Source organism: Ictalurus punctatus, chromosome 15 (assembly GCF_001660625.3).
Source record: "Ictalurus punctatus breed USDA103 chromosome 15, Coco_2.0, whole genome shotgun sequence".
Taxonomy (NCBI): domain Eukaryota; kingdom Metazoa; phylum Chordata; class Actinopteri; order Siluriformes; family Ictaluridae; genus Ictalurus; species Ictalurus punctatus.
In genome coordinates, this window is record NC_030430.2 from 26811342 (window position 1) to 26832722 (window position 21381).

The 21381-nt window shown below is 38.8% G+C and overlaps 1 protein-coding gene across 1 annotated transcript; it reads left to right on the forward strand.

Annotated features, from left to right (window-relative positions):
- Positions 1–696: 696 nt before the first annotated feature.
- syn2a (synapsin IIa) lies at positions 697–21115 on the forward strand. Its single transcript, XM_017487925.3, has 11 exons — positions 697–1257; positions 11897–11954; positions 12040–12131; positions 14284–14440; positions 15218–15307; positions 16708–16770; positions 17710–17852; positions 17965–18039; positions 18419–18521; positions 19761–19898; positions 20912–21115. The coding sequence occupies exons 1-11, from the start codon at positions 920–922 to the stop codon at positions 21041–21043; spliced, it is 1389 nt and encodes a 462-aa protein (XP_017343414.1). The 5' UTR covers positions 697–919; the 3' UTR covers positions 21044–21115.
- Positions 21116–21381: the final 266 nt, after the last annotated feature.

Sequence of the window (21381 nt, forward strand, 5' to 3'; positions counted from 1 at the left end):
TTTAAAACAGGGTTTTTATGGTTATGTAAATTGGTCTGTAGACTTAAATTTAATGTCTAAAATTGTAGGCCTTAATCTAGATGGTGTTTATATAAAACAATGTATTTTTATTTTTATATCCAGAATTTGATCTTGTATGAATCATTTTTCAATTAAAGTTTATCCACAATTAACAGTTCTTATTCTTGTGTGATTCAGATGCTGTGTATGCCTCTATTAGAGAAAAATGGTGTATATGAGTATTATCATGATAGCACATGATATGCATTTATTTATTTATTGGTTTGTTCAAAGAGGAGATCAATGCAGTTTAACATTTAGGGGTATAAAATAAAATCGGTTTCATTACACACTACAGAGTGTTCCCTTTCACAGCTTTGAGATTCATCCTGTTTATTTGTTTACAATTAAAAAATAAAACAGTGGAATCTTGTAACCTGACATCACATTTCATGCCCTTTTATGTTCTTTCAGCCTGGAGATCAGCACATTTCTCCATCTCTTCCATTTTATTCTACACACTGGAAACCCCCCTGGTTTGCCTTATTGGTTTATTTATTTATTTAACCCCACCACCCCCACCCCTTTTCTGCAGCGGACTGAAAGCCATGATGGTCGTGAGCCTGTGGAATGGGGGAAGGGGATGGAGAGAGGGGTGGATGGATGGATGGAGGGGGGGCTGAGCATCTCGTCTCCTGCAGGCTTTAGAAGCATGTGATTGGTGGATGAGGATGAGCGACGTCAGCATTCCAGGCATCCAGAGCCGAGAGGAAGCACAGAGACGCACGGAGGAAACCCATTCCAATCTGACGAGTGATAATCTCTCAAAAAGCTCTCACACATTTTGCAGTCCTTCTGTGAGCAGCGCCAGTTCCTCCATCACGGATCAGTATTTTTGATTACATCCTCATCCGCAGCCATGAACTACCTGCGCCGCCGTCTCTCTGACAGCACCTTCATCTCCAACCTGCCCAACGGTTACCTATCAGACCTGCAGAAACCCGATCCTCCCCAGCCTCCTCCACCCGGGGCGGAATCCGAATTGGCTCCTCAGGTCTCTCCGAGCCAGAGTCAGAACCCAAACCCAGAGAGGAAACCCCAGCCTCCTGCCCAGTCCTCAGGTGCAGGATTCTTCAGCTCCATCACCAACGTAGTGAAGCAAACTGCAGCCTCGGCAGGGTTGGTCGAGCAAACACCCGTCCCCGTTGCCAAGAAGTTAAAAATCCTGCTGGTCATCGACGAGCCGCAGCAGGAATGGTAGGTGTGGTGATGCTTTTACATTTATTCCTTTAGCAGACACTTTTATCGGAAACGACTTACATATGAGGAAATACAAGCAAAAACAGGTGTGCATGTAATTGTGTGTGGGATTTTTAGGATGAAACTGGTGGAACGATGTTAGTATGTTGAAATGAGGTCATGCGTGACTGACTGAATGAATGCTTTGGGTTTTCCTCTCGCACGCATGATGCAGAGAGCACAAATCCTCCATCTCCCCATCACGCATGATGCCATCTTCTCTCTTCTCTATTACAATGTTTATTATATCATGTGAGTGTATGATTTCATGATTGTGAGCAATTTCCTTGAATCATTGCCTAAAATCAGGTATCACATTACCTATTAATATATAGTTACAAAATAGATTTCCTAAATGTGGGTCAAATATGTGAAGTCTGTGCATCTAAATGCAGTTATTGTTATTACAGCTAATTATTCACAAGCATGAATATGATGTGGTCATGTGTTGTCTATAAAATATCTCCAGGTATATAAAGCCACAAAATTGCTCTTCAGTGTGTAATGTTTATAATACAGAGATTCATTCCTTTATTTGTGTGCTGCATTCGACTGTCAACAAGTCGATGGAGCTCGATGGAGCGTGTAAAGCTCTGAAATAATTAGACTGTTTAATTCATGTGTGTTTTTCTTAATTAGATCACTAATTTGTTTAGCTATGCTGCCGTGTTCTTGGATAGAAAACCGGAAAATTATTTATTACCAGCTTTCATGATTGTTTCACAACAAATCCCTTTGGAACAATGATGAAGGCCATGGTGAAGAGTAGCTGATAAAACATCTCCTCATCTTCATCTCCTCAAGAAATATGTCTCGTGTCTCAGCAGATCTCATACAACAGCACACGCCCCTGAAAAAGCATGATTTAATATGATATGTATTATTTATTGATGGAATATAAGCACACAGACATGCTCTGTTTTAAAGTGCATAAGGAAAGACGCACAAGAAAGATCTTTAAAGTGATTGACTTCCAAGTGTCACATAAAGGTCCCCAGGTTATAATTAAATTATTGGAATTAGAGAAGACTTCTACAGTTACTGTTTTAATAAGTGTTTTTTCCCCTCTTATACCACAGCAATTTGCCAAAAATTACAAGTTTTTATTTATTAAAGAATGACCTCATACTTTTTAACTGAAATGTTCACAAAACAAGTTACTTCCTGTTCTCACTTACATTATAGCACCTATAAAATGTCGTTCCCTCACCAGTTAATTTAATACATTAATAACACAAAAAAAATCGCAGCTTGTCCTGAAGATGTGGGAAACTTAAAGTTACAGCTTTACGTCTGACTGTTACACAGCGCTGACACTGGAGACTCCTTCCATACATGTCACATAAACGCCTCCTCAAAAAACATAAACGATTGCACACGTTTATTATCAGTGAAGCGTTTGCTGTACACGTCCTTGTGAACGAGCCGTTACTATAGAAACGATAATGTACCAGAACGAGCACGTTAATATAAACCTGCGCTACTGTTGGATCTGCTGTTATAGAGGATTAATCACCACCTTCTGACCAATCACAGTCCAGAACTCAGCAGCGCTGTGATGTAATATAATACAATGTAATGTTCTAAGATTATGTAATTACACACACTCAGGTTATTGAGTGAAACTCCAGGCTCTTCCTCCTCGAGTCTCAGCTCAGGTTGTGAAAGCGTTCAGATTCCCGAGAGACGTAATGCTGCTGGAAGCTCTGTGTTTTACACACGTCAATAAACGTGTTGCTGCAGAGCATTCCCCTGTTTACACTCCAGAGATGTGTGTGTGTGTGTGTGTGTGTGTGTGTGTGAGTGTGTGTGTGTGTGTGTGTGAGTGTGTGTGTGTGTGTGTGTGAGTGTGTGTTGCAGGCCTGATTAATGTCCTGACATTAAAACAATGGAAATAGTGCAATTAGAGTTTAACACTGCCAGCTGGAGTAAAGGTGACGGACGGAGTGTAGTACTGACACACACAGTCCCCACCAAAACTATTGGAACAGCAAGATCAGTTCCTTTTTTTGTGCTGTACCCTAAATACATCTGGGTTTGAGATAAGAAGATGGAGATGAGACGAGAGTTTCGGATTTCAGCTTTTATTTATTTCCTGGTGTTTACATCTAGACGTGTATAAACAACATAAAACATGGAACCTTTTGTATCAGAACACACAATATTTAAGTGAGCAAAAGTATAGGAACAGATCAGTCTTGAAGTAAATAACAGGTCATATTCGGTTGCGTTTCCTTTACTCGCAGTAACTGCATCACTCCTGCGACTCACTGACGTAAAACTGCTGTTTCTTCTGCTGTGAAGCTTCTCCAGGTTTCTCCCGCAGCTTCTTCCAGTAGTTGTTTGTTTCGGGGGGGTTCTCTCTTCAGTCTCCTCTTCAGGAGGTGAGGTGCTGATCAGTTGGGTGAAGGTCTGGTGATGGACGTGTCCAGTCTAAACCCTTCCACTTTCCCCCTGATGAAGTCCTGTGTCGAGGTGGAAGTGTGTTTTGGGTCGTTGTCTCGCTGCATGATGAAGTTCCTCCTGATTCATTCGGATGCGTTTCTCTGTAAATTATCAGACAGGATGTTCCTGTAAACTTCTGAATTCATTCTGCTGCTCCATCATGAGTTCATCATCAGTAAAGATTAGTGAGAATGTTCCAGAAGCAGCCAAGCAAGCCCAAGCCATGACACTACCTCCACCATGTTTCACAGATGAGCTCGTATGTTCTGGATCACGAGCAGATCCGTTCTTTCTCCACACTTTGGCCTTTCCATCAGTTTGGTTCCAGAACTTTTGTGGATCATCTCCGTATTTCTTTGTGAATCCCAGTCTGGTTTTCGGATTCTTACTGCTGATGACTGGTTTACATCTTGTGGAACGGCCTCTATATTTCTGCTCTCGAAGTCTTCTCCGAACGGTGGATTGTGACCTTCACCCCTGCCTGTTGGAGGAGGTTGGTGATGTCACAGTCTGTTGTTTTTGGGTTTTTCTTCACAGCTTTCACAATGTTTCCATCATCAGCTGTTGTAGTTTTCCTTGGCCGACCCGTTCAGTGTCTGTTCCTCAGTGCACCAGCGGTTATATTAAACTGTGATAAAGTGTCTTGGTATCTAGTAAATAATTTGGTAGCGTTATTCATTTATTCCTTAATGTTTTTTTATATTAAACTTTTAGTTGTCTTATTTATTTATTTTTAATTAAAATGACATTTTCTTTATTTATTATTTTATTTTCAACTTTCATCTAATGGTAGTAGTAGTAGTAGTAGTAGTATGTTCTGTTATAGTAGTATTATGTTATGTTATGTAACCCCTTGTGTTCTTAATTTTGTTTCCTATTTTACAGATAAAATGGTCATTTAATTGTATTATTCATAATGCACTTTAATCTACCACAACTCTATAGTAAATGGTTTAAAAAAAAAAAAAAAGATTCTTACAGCTGTAAAATAACTCATGAAGTTCAGTCATGAATTCAAATAATGAAATTCCTCTATCAGAATCCTCTACTCTGAGGGGTTTGGGTAGGCAATGGCCGTGGCGTGACCTCTCACTCTTCTGTCATTACAGTTGTCCCTCATTGATCAGCTGCCTCTGGCAAAAGCCTGGACATCACAGACAGTCGTATCTTTCCCAACATCAGAACATCCAGGGTTGCACACTGGGAATTTAGATGCTCTACCGAATTAAAGACCCGGCAGTGATGCAGGACACAGAGTGTGATATAAAATACATTCTTCTGTAATGGAGATGTGTTCCTGCTGACAGAATGGTTGGTATTGTGTTGTGATATTAGAGATATTATAGTATTTTATATATTCAACCATCTGATTTAGGGTACAGCTTGTACGTTCCACTAATATTAAACAGAAGATGTTTATGTAACATTTATAGAAGGAGTCTCCAGTGTCGGAGCAGGTCATCTTCAGGACAGAGGATGTTTCTCAGTAACATGACAAGCTGCGTTTTTTTTTGGTCTTTTTATTATTATTATGAAGAGAGAGAATAGAGAGGGGGATGGTGAGGGAACGGGTGTTTATAGCTGCTATAACATAAGTGAGAACAGGATCTCACTCGCTTCATGAATGTTAAATGTAACTATAAACTGATCAAAAAGTATGACTTTTTCTTTAATAAATGAAAAATTGTAGTCATTGGCAAGTCGCTGTGGTGTAAGAGGAATAAAACACAAGGGGACGTGCTGTTCTAGGAAAAAGAATAAATTTGGGGGTTATATGCCTTGATTTCTCCCGTGGTATCTGTGCTCTAATTTTATAGATAAAAATGTAATATATTACAGTATCTGGTTGTTCGTGGTCACACATCTATTGTTTATCAGCACAAAAAACTGCATAACCTGTGAAAAGAACACAGATCCCAGTGTGAATCCCTGACTTGCCGTTTGTTCACACCATATGGAGTGTGATTTAGCAAAAAGTTGACAAAGAGAAGGTCTCACTCCACAGCAGTGATCCTGTTTATTATATTTCACCACTAAACACTGCAGAACAAAAAGCGAGGGCCAAGTGATTCATCTCCACACTCCTGAGCGACTGAACGATGCTTTCATATATTATATAACTCCCAAAACATCACTGAAACCATCACTGAGAGCACCTTGGAAAGTGCATTCTCCTGCCGTATACGTTAGGAAATGAATATCAGTTGGATTTTTATTATTATTATTATTATTATTATTATCATTACAATGCATCCATTTCATCTCAGGTTTCATATTTCACTACGGCGTCGAGTGAATGGACGATCATTTCATTTTTCTACAGAGTGATTTAGCTGAGATTCATCAGCAATTCATTTATATTCTGAAAATTGACACTGATGTGAAGGGAAATGTTCTTACACATAAAGCACACTGCATTTACGGTAATTAATGTATGTCACTCTAATCATTAATAATCTGGCTGTGTGAGTAAATAACATTTTAGTTTATATTCGTCCTAACTGAATGTCATTAAATGTCATTTATTTTCATAATTCGGATTAAAATTTAATCACTTTACACAAATATAGGCCACGGCAAACAAAAGCAAAGTGCAAGTGTAGACTGTGTATTTACAATCTAAAGAACCATTTATTTTAACATAAATTGTACCATATCCGTACCTGGTGGTGACACAAAGGCGTGCTGCGGATGAAAATCAGAAATGTGTGTGCACTTTCATGAAGAAAGTTTTGTCAACGTTTTCCAATGTCTGAACTTTTAGGGCTAGTTTCAGGTCTTTTTCATGTGGTTCTGGAGATGTGGTTAGGCTGTAATTCGTGCTGAGACATCTTCACCTACCTTTTCTTCTTTAACATTAATAATCAATAAAAATGCATCTATTTCAGACAGACACGGTATGTGCCACAGATAGTACTATGTGCCTGTTTTAGTTCCAGGTGACTGTTTAAAAAAAATTTAAATAAACCAGTAAAATTGCAAAAGAGTAAATAAGAACTTGTGCTGTTTACAGTATAACTGACTTCTGACTTTTTCACTGCCAAACTACAAATCTACCAATGGATGTGCAATCGGTTTACTGTGACAAGATGCAATTTAAACTCTACGCCAAATAATTGATCAATTATTAAGTAATATATATAAATGATTGTAAATTATTCAACAAGATGTAAGATCTTTTATATCATGGACAATCTCAGACCTCAGCTTTTTAATACAGTAGCTATTTGGAGAGCGTTCAGGGAGGCGAGTTCTCGCTTAACTGCTAATCAGTGCATCTATGAGACCTAAAATTACAGGGTGTGTACAGAACAGCTGCACTCACCAACCAGTTCTTAAAGAAGAAAAAAACACTGACTAGAGGAAGAAAAACAGCAGAGAACCTCTACAGCAACACATTAAAGTAAAGAGAGAAAGAAAGAAAGAAAGAAAGAAAGAAAGAAAGAAAGAAATCTTATCGCTAGTTAAATGGGTGCCAAAATATATACATGCAGATTAGGGCACTATCGGAGATAAAAGTGTATTTTGTATTCAGTAGAGTTTGTCTCGGGGCTTGGCAGAACCTCAGGTTTCTCATTTTCATGCACAATACAGTACAAAGCTTCTCTGAGGCTTACCATCTGTGTCTAATAAACTCTCTATGCACGTCACACACCGCGTCTATTTATACACTCAATAATCAAAAACCCTTAACGGTTGTTCGGGAGAACCCTATAACAGAATGTTTCTCTTGTAGAACCATTTTAGCTAAGCTAAGTACCCTTAATTATCCGATGGACCCTTGAAGAACACTTTTCTTACCTTTAATTTGCAGTCTGTACTGCATACGTACCCAGTTAATACACTCAACATTTTTACACCTTCAAATGGTTCTTCAGTACATAGAACCCTACATCAGAGTGTTTTACTATCAGAGAGAGTTCCCACAGGGCAGAACCATCTTACAATAATAAGAATCCCAGAAGAACCCTGTTTGTCTAATAGTGTACCAAGTACCAAGAATGCTAAATGTTAAACTCCTGACAGGGTCTAGATATTAAGGATTAAATAATGAGCATCAATGACTTTAGTTTGTACCATACACACACACACACACACACACACACACTCGCTCTTAGAGCAATTAGAACCCTTAAGGGCTCTGATTGTCCTTCTAGCTGGCTAAAATATGCTAATCTCATTTGGTACAGGATTTCTGAAGGATTGTTAGTCATATTAACGCTAGCCACTTAGCTAAATCTAGTCAGCTAGCTAATATTAGCTCACCTGTAAGATGATTTCAGATGGCTGAAAAGAACTAAACTTATTTGTTTACCTTTTTTTCTTTGGTCATGTTAACACGAAGCTGTCCTGAGAGAGGATTTTAAGTCATGTTCTTAATCTTCAGCATTAATCTCGCTGGCTAAAATCAGCTAATGTCATTGTGACAGGATTTCTGAAGGATTTTTATCTTCATAATCTGCAATGCTAATCTGCATAATCTAGCCAGCTAGCTAATATTAGCTAATATGAAGAAGCTTAAGTATGTCTATAAATGAACTAACCTTATTTGTGACAGTGTTCTTGGGGAGTTTCCCTACTGTGGATGCTAACACAAGCCAGCTACCTAATATAACCTTGAGAGAGGATTTTGTCATGTTTATAAACTCAACTGCTAATGCTAAGTCACTAGCTAATATTAACTAAACTGAGATAAGAGTTTAAGTCCTCCATATATGTACATCCAACCATATGATAACTAGCTATTTAAAATGAGCTAATCTTTTGTGAGAGGAATTCAGAGGGATTTTTAGTCATGTTAGTGCTAGTCAGTTAGCTAACACAAGCTAATCTCATTTGTGATGTAACCACGCAAATGCAAATGACGTCATGAATTACATCAACTGACATTTCTCGTGAAATCCGACCCGACATCTCAAATGATAATTAATTATTATAATCTTACTGTTGAGAAGTGGGGTAATGTAAGGAGACCGTTTTGAACACTTGCTTGATAATTAATTTTTGTTCATATTTAATGTGGAATTTAACGCTCATCTTCATCCGTTATTGTGTTTCTTTATCCGTGCTGTAGACTTGTGTATGCCTTTTATTAACACACATTCTCACTTCCTGCAGCAGTGGGAATAAACACGCTTACGTTTCAGCCACTAGTATCTGTACAGGAACAGTGCTGGAACAGAAATAGCTTCAAAACAGAGCAGGTTTGGACGTTAGTTGGGGAAAAAACATGCAAAATATTTCATGCTTTCCAAAACTAAATCCAGCACGAACACAAATCCGTCTCTTGGTTTATGGGTTTATCGTTAAACATTTCCGTCTGTCTTTGTTTGGTGCGTTCCTAATAATTGAGAGTGAACATGCACAGTCATGAAACTGCCTAAAGCTTAAGTAAAGTAATTGAATATGCATCGCTGGTGTAGATTTATTTCCTGACGCTTTGATCTTGCTGAGTCACCGTCATCTCCCTCATCTCCGTCTGCAAGGCTTCCCTATTCAGATCAGTGAGAAAGCTTCAATATGAATAAATCACAAAATGAGAGCTGCACAGTGTAAACAAACACGCATCTGTCATCAAGATTTCATTCTCTTTTAATGTGGAGATGCACATTTTATCATTAGATCGTTTATCAAGTTCTGTTTCTCTAATTCACATTAAACACAATAACACATGGAACAAGTTCATCTGTAAATTGGGAAAAGCTGCAAGCAACGCATCCCATCTGATAAATTTAATTAACGCTCTAAGACATTTGGTTTATTAAGCTTCAGTACATTAGTCACATTTCTTCTCGGAAAACAGCCACAATCACTATTTACTAGTTGGATGAATAAAATAGAATAAAGTAGTACATCTTCAAAAAGTAAAAAGTGCAGATGAGACCTACGGCCAAAGTTGTTTAAGCCAATGACCCCGTTTTAAGGGAATAAAAAGCTTGACACCTTCACCAACTCCCAATATTTACCATAATGGGAATGTGTAAAAAATAAATGAATGAATTAATAATAATGATATGCCTACTATTTTTAAAAAAAATCCCAGTTCCTTCATGTTAAAAATTAAAATTGATCCTAATTCAACTAAAAAAAACCCAAAACAAAAACACACAGGCTGTATCTCATCACATTTAGTGTTTATACACCAGAGAGGAGAAGATCACACTCGGGTTCTTAATAATTCTACATTTAACCGTGTTTTTACGACTCGGTGTGTGTAAGAGTGTGTAACTGCAGGTGTTTATTGAGAGGACTGGGCTTGTGCGGTGCACTGCAGTGTATCACGGTCAGGAGATGTAGTCCAACATTCACATCTGATCTCCACTCAAGCCTGTGTCACATCATAACTGCTGGAACACGGTCAGGTTCATCGGTGTAGTCGGGTTCAGGTAACATTTTCATCAGCATAAACAACTTATTACCTCACGCAATCTGTGATCGGTAAATGACTGACACTTAGTAGTGCTGACTCTGCGTGGCTCAATGTCCAGAACCTTCAGACTAACTGTTCCTCAGTGGTGGAATGAACTTCCAACTTCAATCCAGACCACAGAATCTGTCACTGTCTTCAAAAAACAGTTAAAGACCCACCTCTTCCATGAACACGTCAGTAACCCCTAAAACACCAACCCCACATTATTTACTCTGGCTCTTACACCTCCACTCTGCGCACACTGCTTCTCTAGAACTCAGTTATAAATCCTGTACAGTAGCACGACTCGTATTGTTCTCCGCTTTGCTTGTATTTCCTCATTTGTAAATCACTTTAGATAAAAGCCTCCGTTAAATGAATAAATATGAGCAAAGAAGGCGGTGAAAACTTGTCTTTATTGTTTGTTTAAACTTTTGATTGTTTGTTCAAAAAATTCAGAAAAATACTCTGCTCTCATGGAGATCAAACAATTACAAACACAACACAGGTTTATCCAAAAAAATCTTGTGTGACTAGGAACAGGAAATTATTCAGCCATGACTTCCTGTTTCACAGGGGTATAAATATGAGGTAACACACAGGCCAAATTCCCTTAGTCATTCATAACACTGGGTAAGAGCGAGGAATGTAGCTGTGATGTGCAGCAAAAGGTTGTTGAGCTTCACACAATAGGGCGTGTCTATAAGAAAATAGCACAAGCATTGAAAACGCCCATTTCACCATCAGGGCAATAATTAAGAAGTTCCAGTCCACTGGAAATGTTATGAATGGACCTGGAATTGGACGTGTGTCTGTATCGTCTCAACGCACTGTGAAGAGGACGGTTCGAGTGGATAAAACATCTCCAAGGATCACAGCTGGAGAACTGCAGATGTTAGTTGTGTCTTGGGGTCAGAAAGTCTCCAAAACTACAATCTGAAGTCACCGACATCACCACAAAACATCATCAAAATCAACACAAATGGTTTACTGACCACAAAATCAAGGTCCTGCCATGACCATCCCAGTCCCCTGACCCGAACCCCAAAGAAAACCTGTGGGGTGAACTGAAGAGGAGAGTCCACCAGCATGGACCTCGAAATGCGAAGGATCTGGAGAGAATCTGTATGGAGGAACGATCTCAGATCCCTCACCATGTATTCTCCAACCTCATCAGGCGTTATAGGAGAAGACTCAGAGCTGTTATCTTGGCAGAGGGAGCTAGCACAAAGCATTGACTAAAGGGGTGCCAATAATTGTTGCACACTTATATTTAACAAAGATATTTTTTTGATAAACCTGTGTTGTGTTTGAGATCCATGAGAGCAGAGTATTTTTGTGAATTTTTTAAACAAAAGATCAAAAGTTTAAACAATAAAGACAATTTTTCACAGCCTTCTTTTGCTCATATTTACCAAGGGTGCCGATATTAATGGAGGGCACTGTAGCTCAGATTCACGAAAATATCAAACCTCTTGCTTTTGAGAAATTTTAAAGAAACACACTGATGGTATCCTAGCGGCTCTAACGCATTGTTTTTTTTTTTTATCCTTTCCTGCCCTGCATGTTGAACATAAGAGTTCTGGACTCTGACTCTAATACGCTATCATTATCGTATGAGTATATATGTTTGGTCTTCCAGTAAAATGGGTTTAACTCTGATAAACAACTGCAATTCCACATGATAACCACAATCATTCCTCATCACTTTACATGAACACGCCGTGTTGGTGTGCGCTACAGGGCCAAAGTCTTCCGAGGAAAAAAGCTACAGGGAGATTATGAGATTCGGGTGGAGCAGGTGAGTTTGGAATAAAGTGACGTTTACCTTTTATTGTTTAAGATGTATGATTAATATACTGTAGGAATGAATTTCTCTATTCTAGGCTGAGTTTCATGACATCAGTGTGGTGTCTCACGCTAACGGAACCTGCAACGTGGCCATGCAGGTCCTCAGGAACGGGACCAAGGTGGTGAGGTGAGTCTACTAACATCCAGTTGCATTACTTTAACTGTTTTTAATGTAATTTATCATATATCTGTTAAAGTCTCATATTTATTTTGTTGAAGAATAATTTATAATAATAATTGTTGAATAATAATTTTAAATAGAATTGCATAATTCTTTATGTAGACGTTAAATAAAGTCTGATCTCTGTGAAAATTCTAAAACTACAATGGTACTTTTTGGTTCAGTTTTCAGCACTGTGTGCGATGACGTTGTTAGTTCCTTTACAGCACACATCTTTTCACTTAATAATAAAATGTGAGTTTCAGATTTGTTTTATCTTCACAAATCCCCTTAGTGTTACAAAAATAAAAACAAATGTAGAAGTAAAATATTTAAAAAGTACATATACAGATATAACAATTTATAACAAAAGGAATTACATATAATTTATATTTTTATAATTTATAATAATTTTATAAATTATAATATGTTATAATTTTACATAAAAACAAATTAATTAATCTACATTAATGACCAAAAAACTGTCATTTAATTTAAGAAGATTTTTTTAAAATTTATTTAATTAAAACTTAATAAAACTTGAACTCGAGTCTTAAAACATTTTTGTGGAAAATTATATTTATCTTTTTTTATCTACCTACTGATCACACAACAATAACACAATAACACACTACACACTACACACTACACACAGAGAAGTGAAAATAAATCGTGTAAACTGGATTTCCAGATTCAGTTGGTTCCAACAGCTAAAGTAAGATTTTCCAAATTTTAAAGGATGTGTAAATAAATATGGAAAAAAAAGTAAGTGTGTGTGTGTGTGTGTGTGTGTGTGTGTGTGTGTGTGTGTGTGTGTGTGTACGCATTGTAGCATGCAATCAGCCCACTGCCTGTCTGTCTGCTGCAAGATAATTGTGTTGCTCTAATGGCTGGAAGAATAAACCACATCACATCGCCCACACACACACACACACACACACACACACAGACAGAGAGAGCTGGTTGGGAGCAGTCCAGCATTATAAGTAAGATGTAGGAGGTTGTACTGCAGAGACTGATATATTCCTGTGTTCAAACAAAATTGACTTTGACCTCACCTGTCAATCAAAGTCTTTATTATAATAAATAATCTAAATATCAGAGCAAATATTAAACACAAAATCACATCTCAATAAGAAGTGATAAATACAAAGGCCATGCTGGCTTTTTTGAGAGGCCACACCCCCTTTACTGGGACAGACAGGTACAGAGGCCACGCCTCCTTTATTGAAACTGAATTACAGAGACTACACTTCTTTTGCTGAGACTGATGGGTGAAAAGTGGCTACACCTTAATTAAAAGTGACAAGCACAGAGACCATGCCTCCTTCTATTGGACTAAAGCACAGAGGCCATGCCTCCTTCACTGGGACTGGCAGGTAGAGATGGCACACCTCCTTCACCGAGTCTGAAGGGTACAGAGACCGTGCCTCCTTTCCTAAGACTGACAAGTAAAAAGCCACACCTCAATTAAAAGTGACAAAAACAAAGAACACACCTCCTTTATTGAGACTGACAGGTATAAAAGCCACACCTCCTTTACTGGGATTGAAGCAGAGAGAACACACCTCCTTTACTGGGATTGAAGCAGAGAGAACACACCTCCTTCACTGGGATTGAAGCAGAGAGACCACACCTCCTTCACTGGGATTGAAGCAGAGAGACCACACCTCCTTCACTGGGATTGAAGCAGAGAGACCACACCTCCTTCACTGGGATTGAAGCAGAGAGGCCACACCTCCTTCACTGGGATTGAAGCAGAGAGACCACACCTCCTTCACTGGGATTGAAGCAGAGAGACCACACCTCCTTTACTGGGATTGAAGCAGAGAGACCACACCTCTTTTACTGGGATTGAAGCAGAGAGACCACACCTCCTTCACTGGGATTGAAGCAGAGAGGTCACACCTCCTTCACTGGGATTGAAGCAGAGAGGTCACACCTCCTTCATTGGACTGACAGATACGGAAACAGAGGCCACACCTTTTTCACTAATACTAAGACAGAGGCCACGCCCCCTTCACTATTACGCTCAGGCCACGCCTCCTTCACTGTGAAGCATAGGCACCAAAATTAGATGTACATTAACGTGTATAATAACGTGTACATTTCTTTTCAGGTCTTTCAAGCCTGACTTTGTCCTCGTTCGTCAACACGCCTTCAGCATGACTGAGAATTCTGATTTCCGGAACCTGATCATCGGTCTGCAGTACGCAGGAGTCTCCAGCACCAACTCTCTCCAGTCCATCTACAACATGTGTGATAAACCGTGGGCGGTGAGTCGCTTTACAGAATCATACAGATATCACTGATATGGTGAAGTTTTCTGTGAGGAGAAATGTGTTTATGTATCGTGTATGGAAGGAGTCTCCAGGGTCAGCGCTCTGTAACCCTCACAGGTAAAGCTGTAACTTGAAGTTTTCCCATATCTCTGACATGTAACACACTCAGAGGAACGCGCTGTCCGTCCTCTTCCACGTACGTGAACTCACAGACCCCATGATTCACTAGTGTCGCTGTGATTGACAGGGGAGAGAGAGTAAGCCCCACCCACCCAGAGCGTACGGCCAATTTTACCCTCCCGGCTACGGCTGGGGCATTGTTGAGATTTAATCTTGCAAAACAAAGCTGTTCAATCAGGACAAAAGTAATGGCGCCCTATGAAAGGAGAAGGAGTTAATGTGTGTATCTGTTAGCCGACGTGCTGAGCTACATTTCTGGAAGATTTACCGAGCTTAGGAGGTGCTCTTTGAATGTTTAGTCGGCATTTTGACGTTTTCAGCTCTCTTTGTCTTTTATGGAGGTTTGTGGGTGTGGCTAAATGTAAATGCTGTGAATGTGCTTGCTAATTAATGGCTGATTGGCGTTTATCAGCATACTCCAGTGAGTACCAACATAATTGAAGTGTTTGTAAATCTGGTGGGAATTTTTAAATAAAATAAGAGACCTAATAATCGAATATAACTTTTGAACAGAAGCGCATGCTGATGCAGAGTTAAATGAGCATCTGGACTGAGTAATAATCTGTGTGATGTTTTATTTGCGGTCTGCAGTTTGCTCAGCTGATCAGCACACACAGGAAACTGGGAGCTGAAAAATTTCCGCTGATCGAACAAACCTACTACGCAAACTACAAAGAGATGGTGAGAGGTTCATTTTTTATACAGTGGCACAAAAGTAAAAAAAACAAACATTAAAAATGAACAAGATCTGCAGTGTGGCTCATTCTATTGTTATAAACCGTATATACAGTGGATCTAAAAAGTTTACACACCCCTGTTAAAATGGCAGGTTTTTGTGATGTAAAATGTAAAAATTTTACCTAACTCTGTCAGATTATCTGGACATCTCCTGTGCACAGCCCCAAATCCAACCACACAGAGATTTGATTGGATTTAGGTCTGGACTCCACGATGCTGATCTTGTTTAGGTGAAGCCGTTCCTTTGTTGATCTGGAGGTTTGCTTTGGGTCGTTGTCGTGCTGAAAGGTGAAATTCCTCTTCATCTGAAGTGTTGTAGAGGAAGAGTTAAGGTTTTTTGTCTGGTATTTGGAGCTGTTCATTATTCCCTCCACCCTGATTAAAGCCCCAGCTCCAGCTGAAGAAAAACAGCCCCAAAGTCTGATGCTGCCACCACCGTGCTTCTCCGTGAGGACGCTGTTCTTTTGGAGATGTGATGTGTTCTTGTGGTTTTTTGTGCCAAACATATCTTTTGGTATTTATGGCAAAAAGTTAAACTTCGGTCTCATCAGACCAGAACACGTTATTCCACATGGTTTTGGAAGATCGGATGTATTTTTTATTTATTTTTTGGTTAAAAAGGCTTCTGTCTCGCTCCCTACCTCATAGACCAGAGATATGACGAATTCGGGAGATTGTTGTCACATGTAGGGAGTAACCAGTACTTGCCAGAAATTGCTGAAATTATTTTAATATTGCTGTAGCCCTCTCAGCAGCTTCCCTGACCAGTTTTCTCCTGATCTTCTCATCAATTTTAGAGGGACATCATGTTCTTAGTAGTGTCACTGTCGTGCCATATTCTCTCCACTTGTTGATTATTATCTTTACAGTGCTCCATGGTCTGTCCAATTCCTTGGAAATGGTTTGAAATCCTCATCTGATTGATATTTATCAACAGTGAGATCCCATACCTGCTCTGTAAGCTCTTTGTGGTCCAGGGCTTTTCCAGTTGGACGTTACCAAAAAGATGTCAGAAGAATCCTTTAGGAACAGCTGGACTTTATTTTGGGTTAATCAGACTTTAATTGATGACAGATGTACACTAATTAGTTTTTATCATGATTGGAACAATGTGATTTGTTTCATTATGAACACTGCCACATTATAAAAGGGTATGTAAATGATTCTTATTGTTTTACACTTTAATTAACAGGTTAAAATTTTACAATAAAGTAGAAAACCTTCTGACATGATTTATCCTGGTTTAATTTTTTACATCATAAAAACCTGCCATTTTAACAGGGCTGTGTAAACTTTTTATATCCACTGTATAAGTATAATGATTTTATTTTGATATTCTTTAGGTAACCATGCCAACCTTCCCTGTGGTGGTGAAAATTGGACACGCCCACTCCGGTGTGGGTAAGGTATGTGTCAGCTCAACCTCCAAAATACACACACTCAAAAAGGGTTCTTTAAGGGTTCTTTAAGGGTTCACTGGATAAATGAACAGCATAGCCTCTTAATAAGAGAACTATTTCCAAACGTTTCTGATAGGAAACCCCTCTGTTCTACATAGAACCTTTAATTATCCCCCAGATGGACAACCAAATACATTTTTAAGAGTGTACATACCATCAACTACAGAATTCTTGGCACCTTCATGAAAATGAGTAAAAATTAACATATAAAATGAATATGTACTACACACAGCCTATTTGCACAATATTATAAGTGTAAACATATTAGGATGCTGTAGGGTTTTTTTTTGTTTATTTAATGCAATATATATAAATATACTCACACACACACACACACACACACACACACACACATACGTATATATATATATATATATATATATATATATATATATATATATATATATATATATATATATATATATATATATATATATATATACATTTTTATGTCCTCACTGAGTTTCTAGAGACTGAGCATATTTTTTTCCAGGAGAGGCAATTTGCCAAATATTTCGTACAAGGGCTGACAGCCATTTCGCCATGTTTTTGGAAAAAAAGAATTGCTTACAAAATAAAGTGATAATGTGTTACATATTACGTATATGTTATTGAGTAAATGTAATAAATAAATGTATTTTTAATTGTTTGAGTAAAAAAATGTAAATAATATTTGGGTAAAATGTATTCTGCAGTAATTTTTGCCCATTATTTATTTTTAGATAAACCGAACACATTTCCTAACTAAATAACTAATTAAGTGAAATAAATAAATAAATAAATAGATAAATAAATATGAAGAGTGCTTATTAATTCTGGAGTACATGTAGATAATATAGGTTACGTAACAGAAGCTATTATTTACATGTGAACTCCTGTGTGAAGGTGAAAGTGGACAATCACACAAAGTTCCAGGACATAGCAAGCGTGGTGGCTCTCACACAGACCTACAGCACGTCCGAACCCTTCATCGACTCCAAGTACGACATCAGGATCCAGAAAATCGGAAACAACTACAAAGCCTACATGTAAGTACTGTACAACTGTCACAGCGAATATATCCCCTTTATTTTATTTTATTTTATTTTATTTAAGATAAAGATGAACTCATTTTGTTTTATTTTGTTGGCTGTATTTTAGGAGAACCTCCATCTCAGGAAACTGGAAGTCCAACACCGGAACAGCCATGCTGGAGCAAGTGGCCATGACGGACAGGTAACATCGTCACTTCCTGTCTGTTTCTCAGAGTAAAATAAGTTCAGAGCACATTTTAGTCTTATTTTTTAAATGTTGTTTATTAGCGCAGTGTGAATTAGCCATATAGAGTATATTATACTGTATATATTCTCTATAAACTATATACAAATCCTATTTTGTTATTAAAACCATTAGCCATTCTTTTTTAAAATAAAATATCGTTATAAAATAAAAGTACTTTCATGTTTTTATTGGTCACGCAGAGAAAATTAGAAGAAGGAATAAAATGTTAAGTTATTCGAACATCTTGGACTTTTTTTATAAAGTTTATTTTCTGTAAAAGATAAACGAAGACCCTTACCTGAATGTATATGTGTGTGTGGGTGTGTGTGTGTAGGTATAAGCTGTGGGTGGATACATGCAGTGAGCTGTTCGGGGGTTTGGATATCTGTGCAGTTAAAGCCATTCACGGTAAAGATGGAAAAGATTACATCGCTGAGGTACGTTTATCACCGCACTAAACCTGACCTCTACCTGTTTATTATTTATTAAAGTCACCTGAGACTTTATTACACAGATGACTGAAGTTAAAACGCAGAATGTCAAAAAGTGTGAACTTTGTGATTGCAGTAGAGTTGTCCAATTGTAGTCCAGTTTTCAAAATTACTTTGTATACTGAAAGGAAGGGGGCGGGGCCTGAAGGCTTGGGGGTATTTCCTAATCAGCATATTCATAAATCTGAATTTCTTCATTAGGCTACAACTGTAGAAACATGTTTTGTGAATTGACTATGCCACAGTTAAATATAGGGATCAGAAGGTCGGGGGTTCAAGCCCCAGCACTGCCAAGCTGCCACTGTTGGGCCTGTAACCCTCTCTGCTCCACGGACGCCATATTGTTATGTAAGGAGGCGAAGATGGATCAAGTTTGTCAAGTACAGATTAAGTTTTAATAAGAATGAAAACAAAACAGGAGCTATGGAAGACAAAAGCTTGGAAACAAACATAGAACGATGACCAAAACACAGCAACAGAAACAACGGCAAAGAAGAACCAACGGAAGACAGTGTGTGTAGTGCAAAGTGTGACTTCATATACCAGTGATCATTAACCCCAAACGTGAATCAGGTGCCGACAGTCATGTGACGTAATCAGGTGAGGTGCAGTGGCTGATGGGAATCGTAGTCTCTAGTCTTTTTCCGGTATTTACATGACGTGTGTCATGGCTGACCCTGGGCTCTCACTCCAACTTCCTAACAGACTGAGATATGTGGAAAACAGAATTTCAGTGTGCTGTAATGTATATGAAGGCTTCTTCTTCTTTTGTTTGTTTGTTTGTTTGTTTTTATTCATTCATGTTAATCAGTATGCCAAATTGTGAAATATGTAATAATCGATCTGGATGGTGACAGAAATGGCTGCCACGCAAACAGCTCGTCTATTATGTGTTAAATTAATCAAAGTCTAATGGTTTTCATTGTTTTCCTGGACTTGCAGCTTAACCTAGCTTTGTTTATGCTACAGTAGCAGTTGCTAAGTAAAATTCATTTTGAGTGACTCCAGGTTCCAGCATCTCCTGTGTCTTTTTTCTGTTTTGTCCATTTATTACATTTCTAATATAATCATTATTATAATATTGTCATTTATCATATTATACTTATTAATGCTTTAGAAATTTTTCCTGCCTGAGTGAAACAGAAAAGCATGATGATAATGAAAAGAAGCTGTGTTGTGGATCAGGTGGTCGGCTCGTCGATGCCCCTGGTTGGAGATTATCAGGCTGAAGACCGGCAGCTCATAGCAGACCTGGTTATAACCAGGATGAATCAGGCCATGTCCCAAAACCCGAAGAGACCCACCACCATCCAGCCTTCACAGGTACACAGACACACACGGATACCTTTAATCAGAGCGATCTAACACACACGGATATGTTGGAAGTTTTATTTTACTAAAAATTATTTTTCAATCTTATAACTATTGCATTAGTGTGAGGAAAGTTCCTGGTGTTCAGAGCTGGGTTACGCAGCCGAGCTCCACGTTCAGATGATTAAAACCACGCACGTGTAGTTCACGCCGCGGACGTCGGCAGATTTTTCTTGAGTAGAAGAGTCTGAGACGGAGTTTTACAGCAGTGTGTTCACTGTCACCTTTAAACACAAACATTCACCTTTAAACCTGAAAAAAAGAAAAAATCAGGGATAGAAAATGCCGAATGAAGAAGGATTGTTTTATCTGTTAAATGTAATACGATGAAACATAAAAGCAAGAGACAATTTACAAATGTAAAATAATAGTTACTCAAACGCAATGTAATGAAGCCACTAAATGGAGGTGATGAAGTCGTAATGTGTGTGTGTGTGTGTGTGTGTGTGTGTTAATAAAACGTGAAGGATAATCTGACCTAGCGCTCATCTGCTACTCTTACAGAGAAACTTTACCTTCATTCATCTTTTTATCCCTAAAATATTCACTCCTATAAACGGGTAAATACGGGAGCATAGACGTGTAAATACGGGAGTATAAACGGGTAAATACGGGAGTATAAACACGTAAATACGGGAGTATAAACGGGTAAATACGGGAGTATAAACGGGTAAATACGGGAGTATAAACGGGTAAATACGGGAGCATAGACGCGTAAATACGGGAGCATAGACGCGTAAATACGGGAGTATAAACGGGTAAATACGGGAGTATAAACGGGTAAATACGGGAGCATAGACGCGTAAATACGGGAGTATAAACGGGTAAATACGGGAGCATAGACGCGTAAATACGGGAGTATAAACACGTAAATACGGGAGCATAGACGCGTAAATACGGGAGTATAAACGGGTAAATATATTCCCAAGCACCAATTTTTTTCTCTCTATTTTTGTTGGTGTCAGAACGGCGCTCAGAACGACGCGGTGACGGAGGGGAAGAAGACGCCGTCTCAGAAGGCTCCTCAAGGCTGTTTGCAGTACATTCTGGACTGTAATGGAGTCGCAGTTGGACCCAAACCGGTCCAGGCCAACTGAGCAGAGTGGGAGAGAGAGAGAGAGAGTGGGAGAGAGAGTGGGAGAGAGAGAGAGAGAGTGGGAGAGAGAGAGTGGGAGAGAGAGTGGGAGAGAGAGAGAGAGAGAGTGGGAGAGAGAGAGAGAGTGGGGGAGAGAGTGGGAGAGAGAGAGAGAGTGGGAGAGAGAGAGAGAGTGGGAGAGAGAGACAGAGAGAGTGGGAGAGAGAGAGAGAGTGGGAGAGAGAGTGGGAGAGAGAGAGAGAGAGTGGGAGAGAGAGAGAGAGAGAGAGAGAGTGGGAGAGAGAGAGAGAGAGAGTGGGAGAGAGAGAGAGAGAGAGAGAGAGAGAGAGAGAGAGAGTG

Excerpts from the sequence above, each read along its gene's own strand:
- syn2a (XM_017487925.3), top strand. The coding sequence starts at position 920 with ATGAACTACCTGCGCCGCCGTCTCTCTGACAGCACCTTCATCTCCAAC. Across the intron at positions 15,308-16,707 it reads ACGCAAACTACAAAGAGATG|GTAACCATGCCAACCTTCCC; the intron begins GTGAGAGGTTCA and ends GATATTCTTTAG. Across the intron at positions 17,853-17,964 it reads AACAACTACAAAGCCTACAT|GAGAACCTCCATCTCAGGAA; the intron begins GTAAGTACTGTA and ends GCTGTATTTTAG.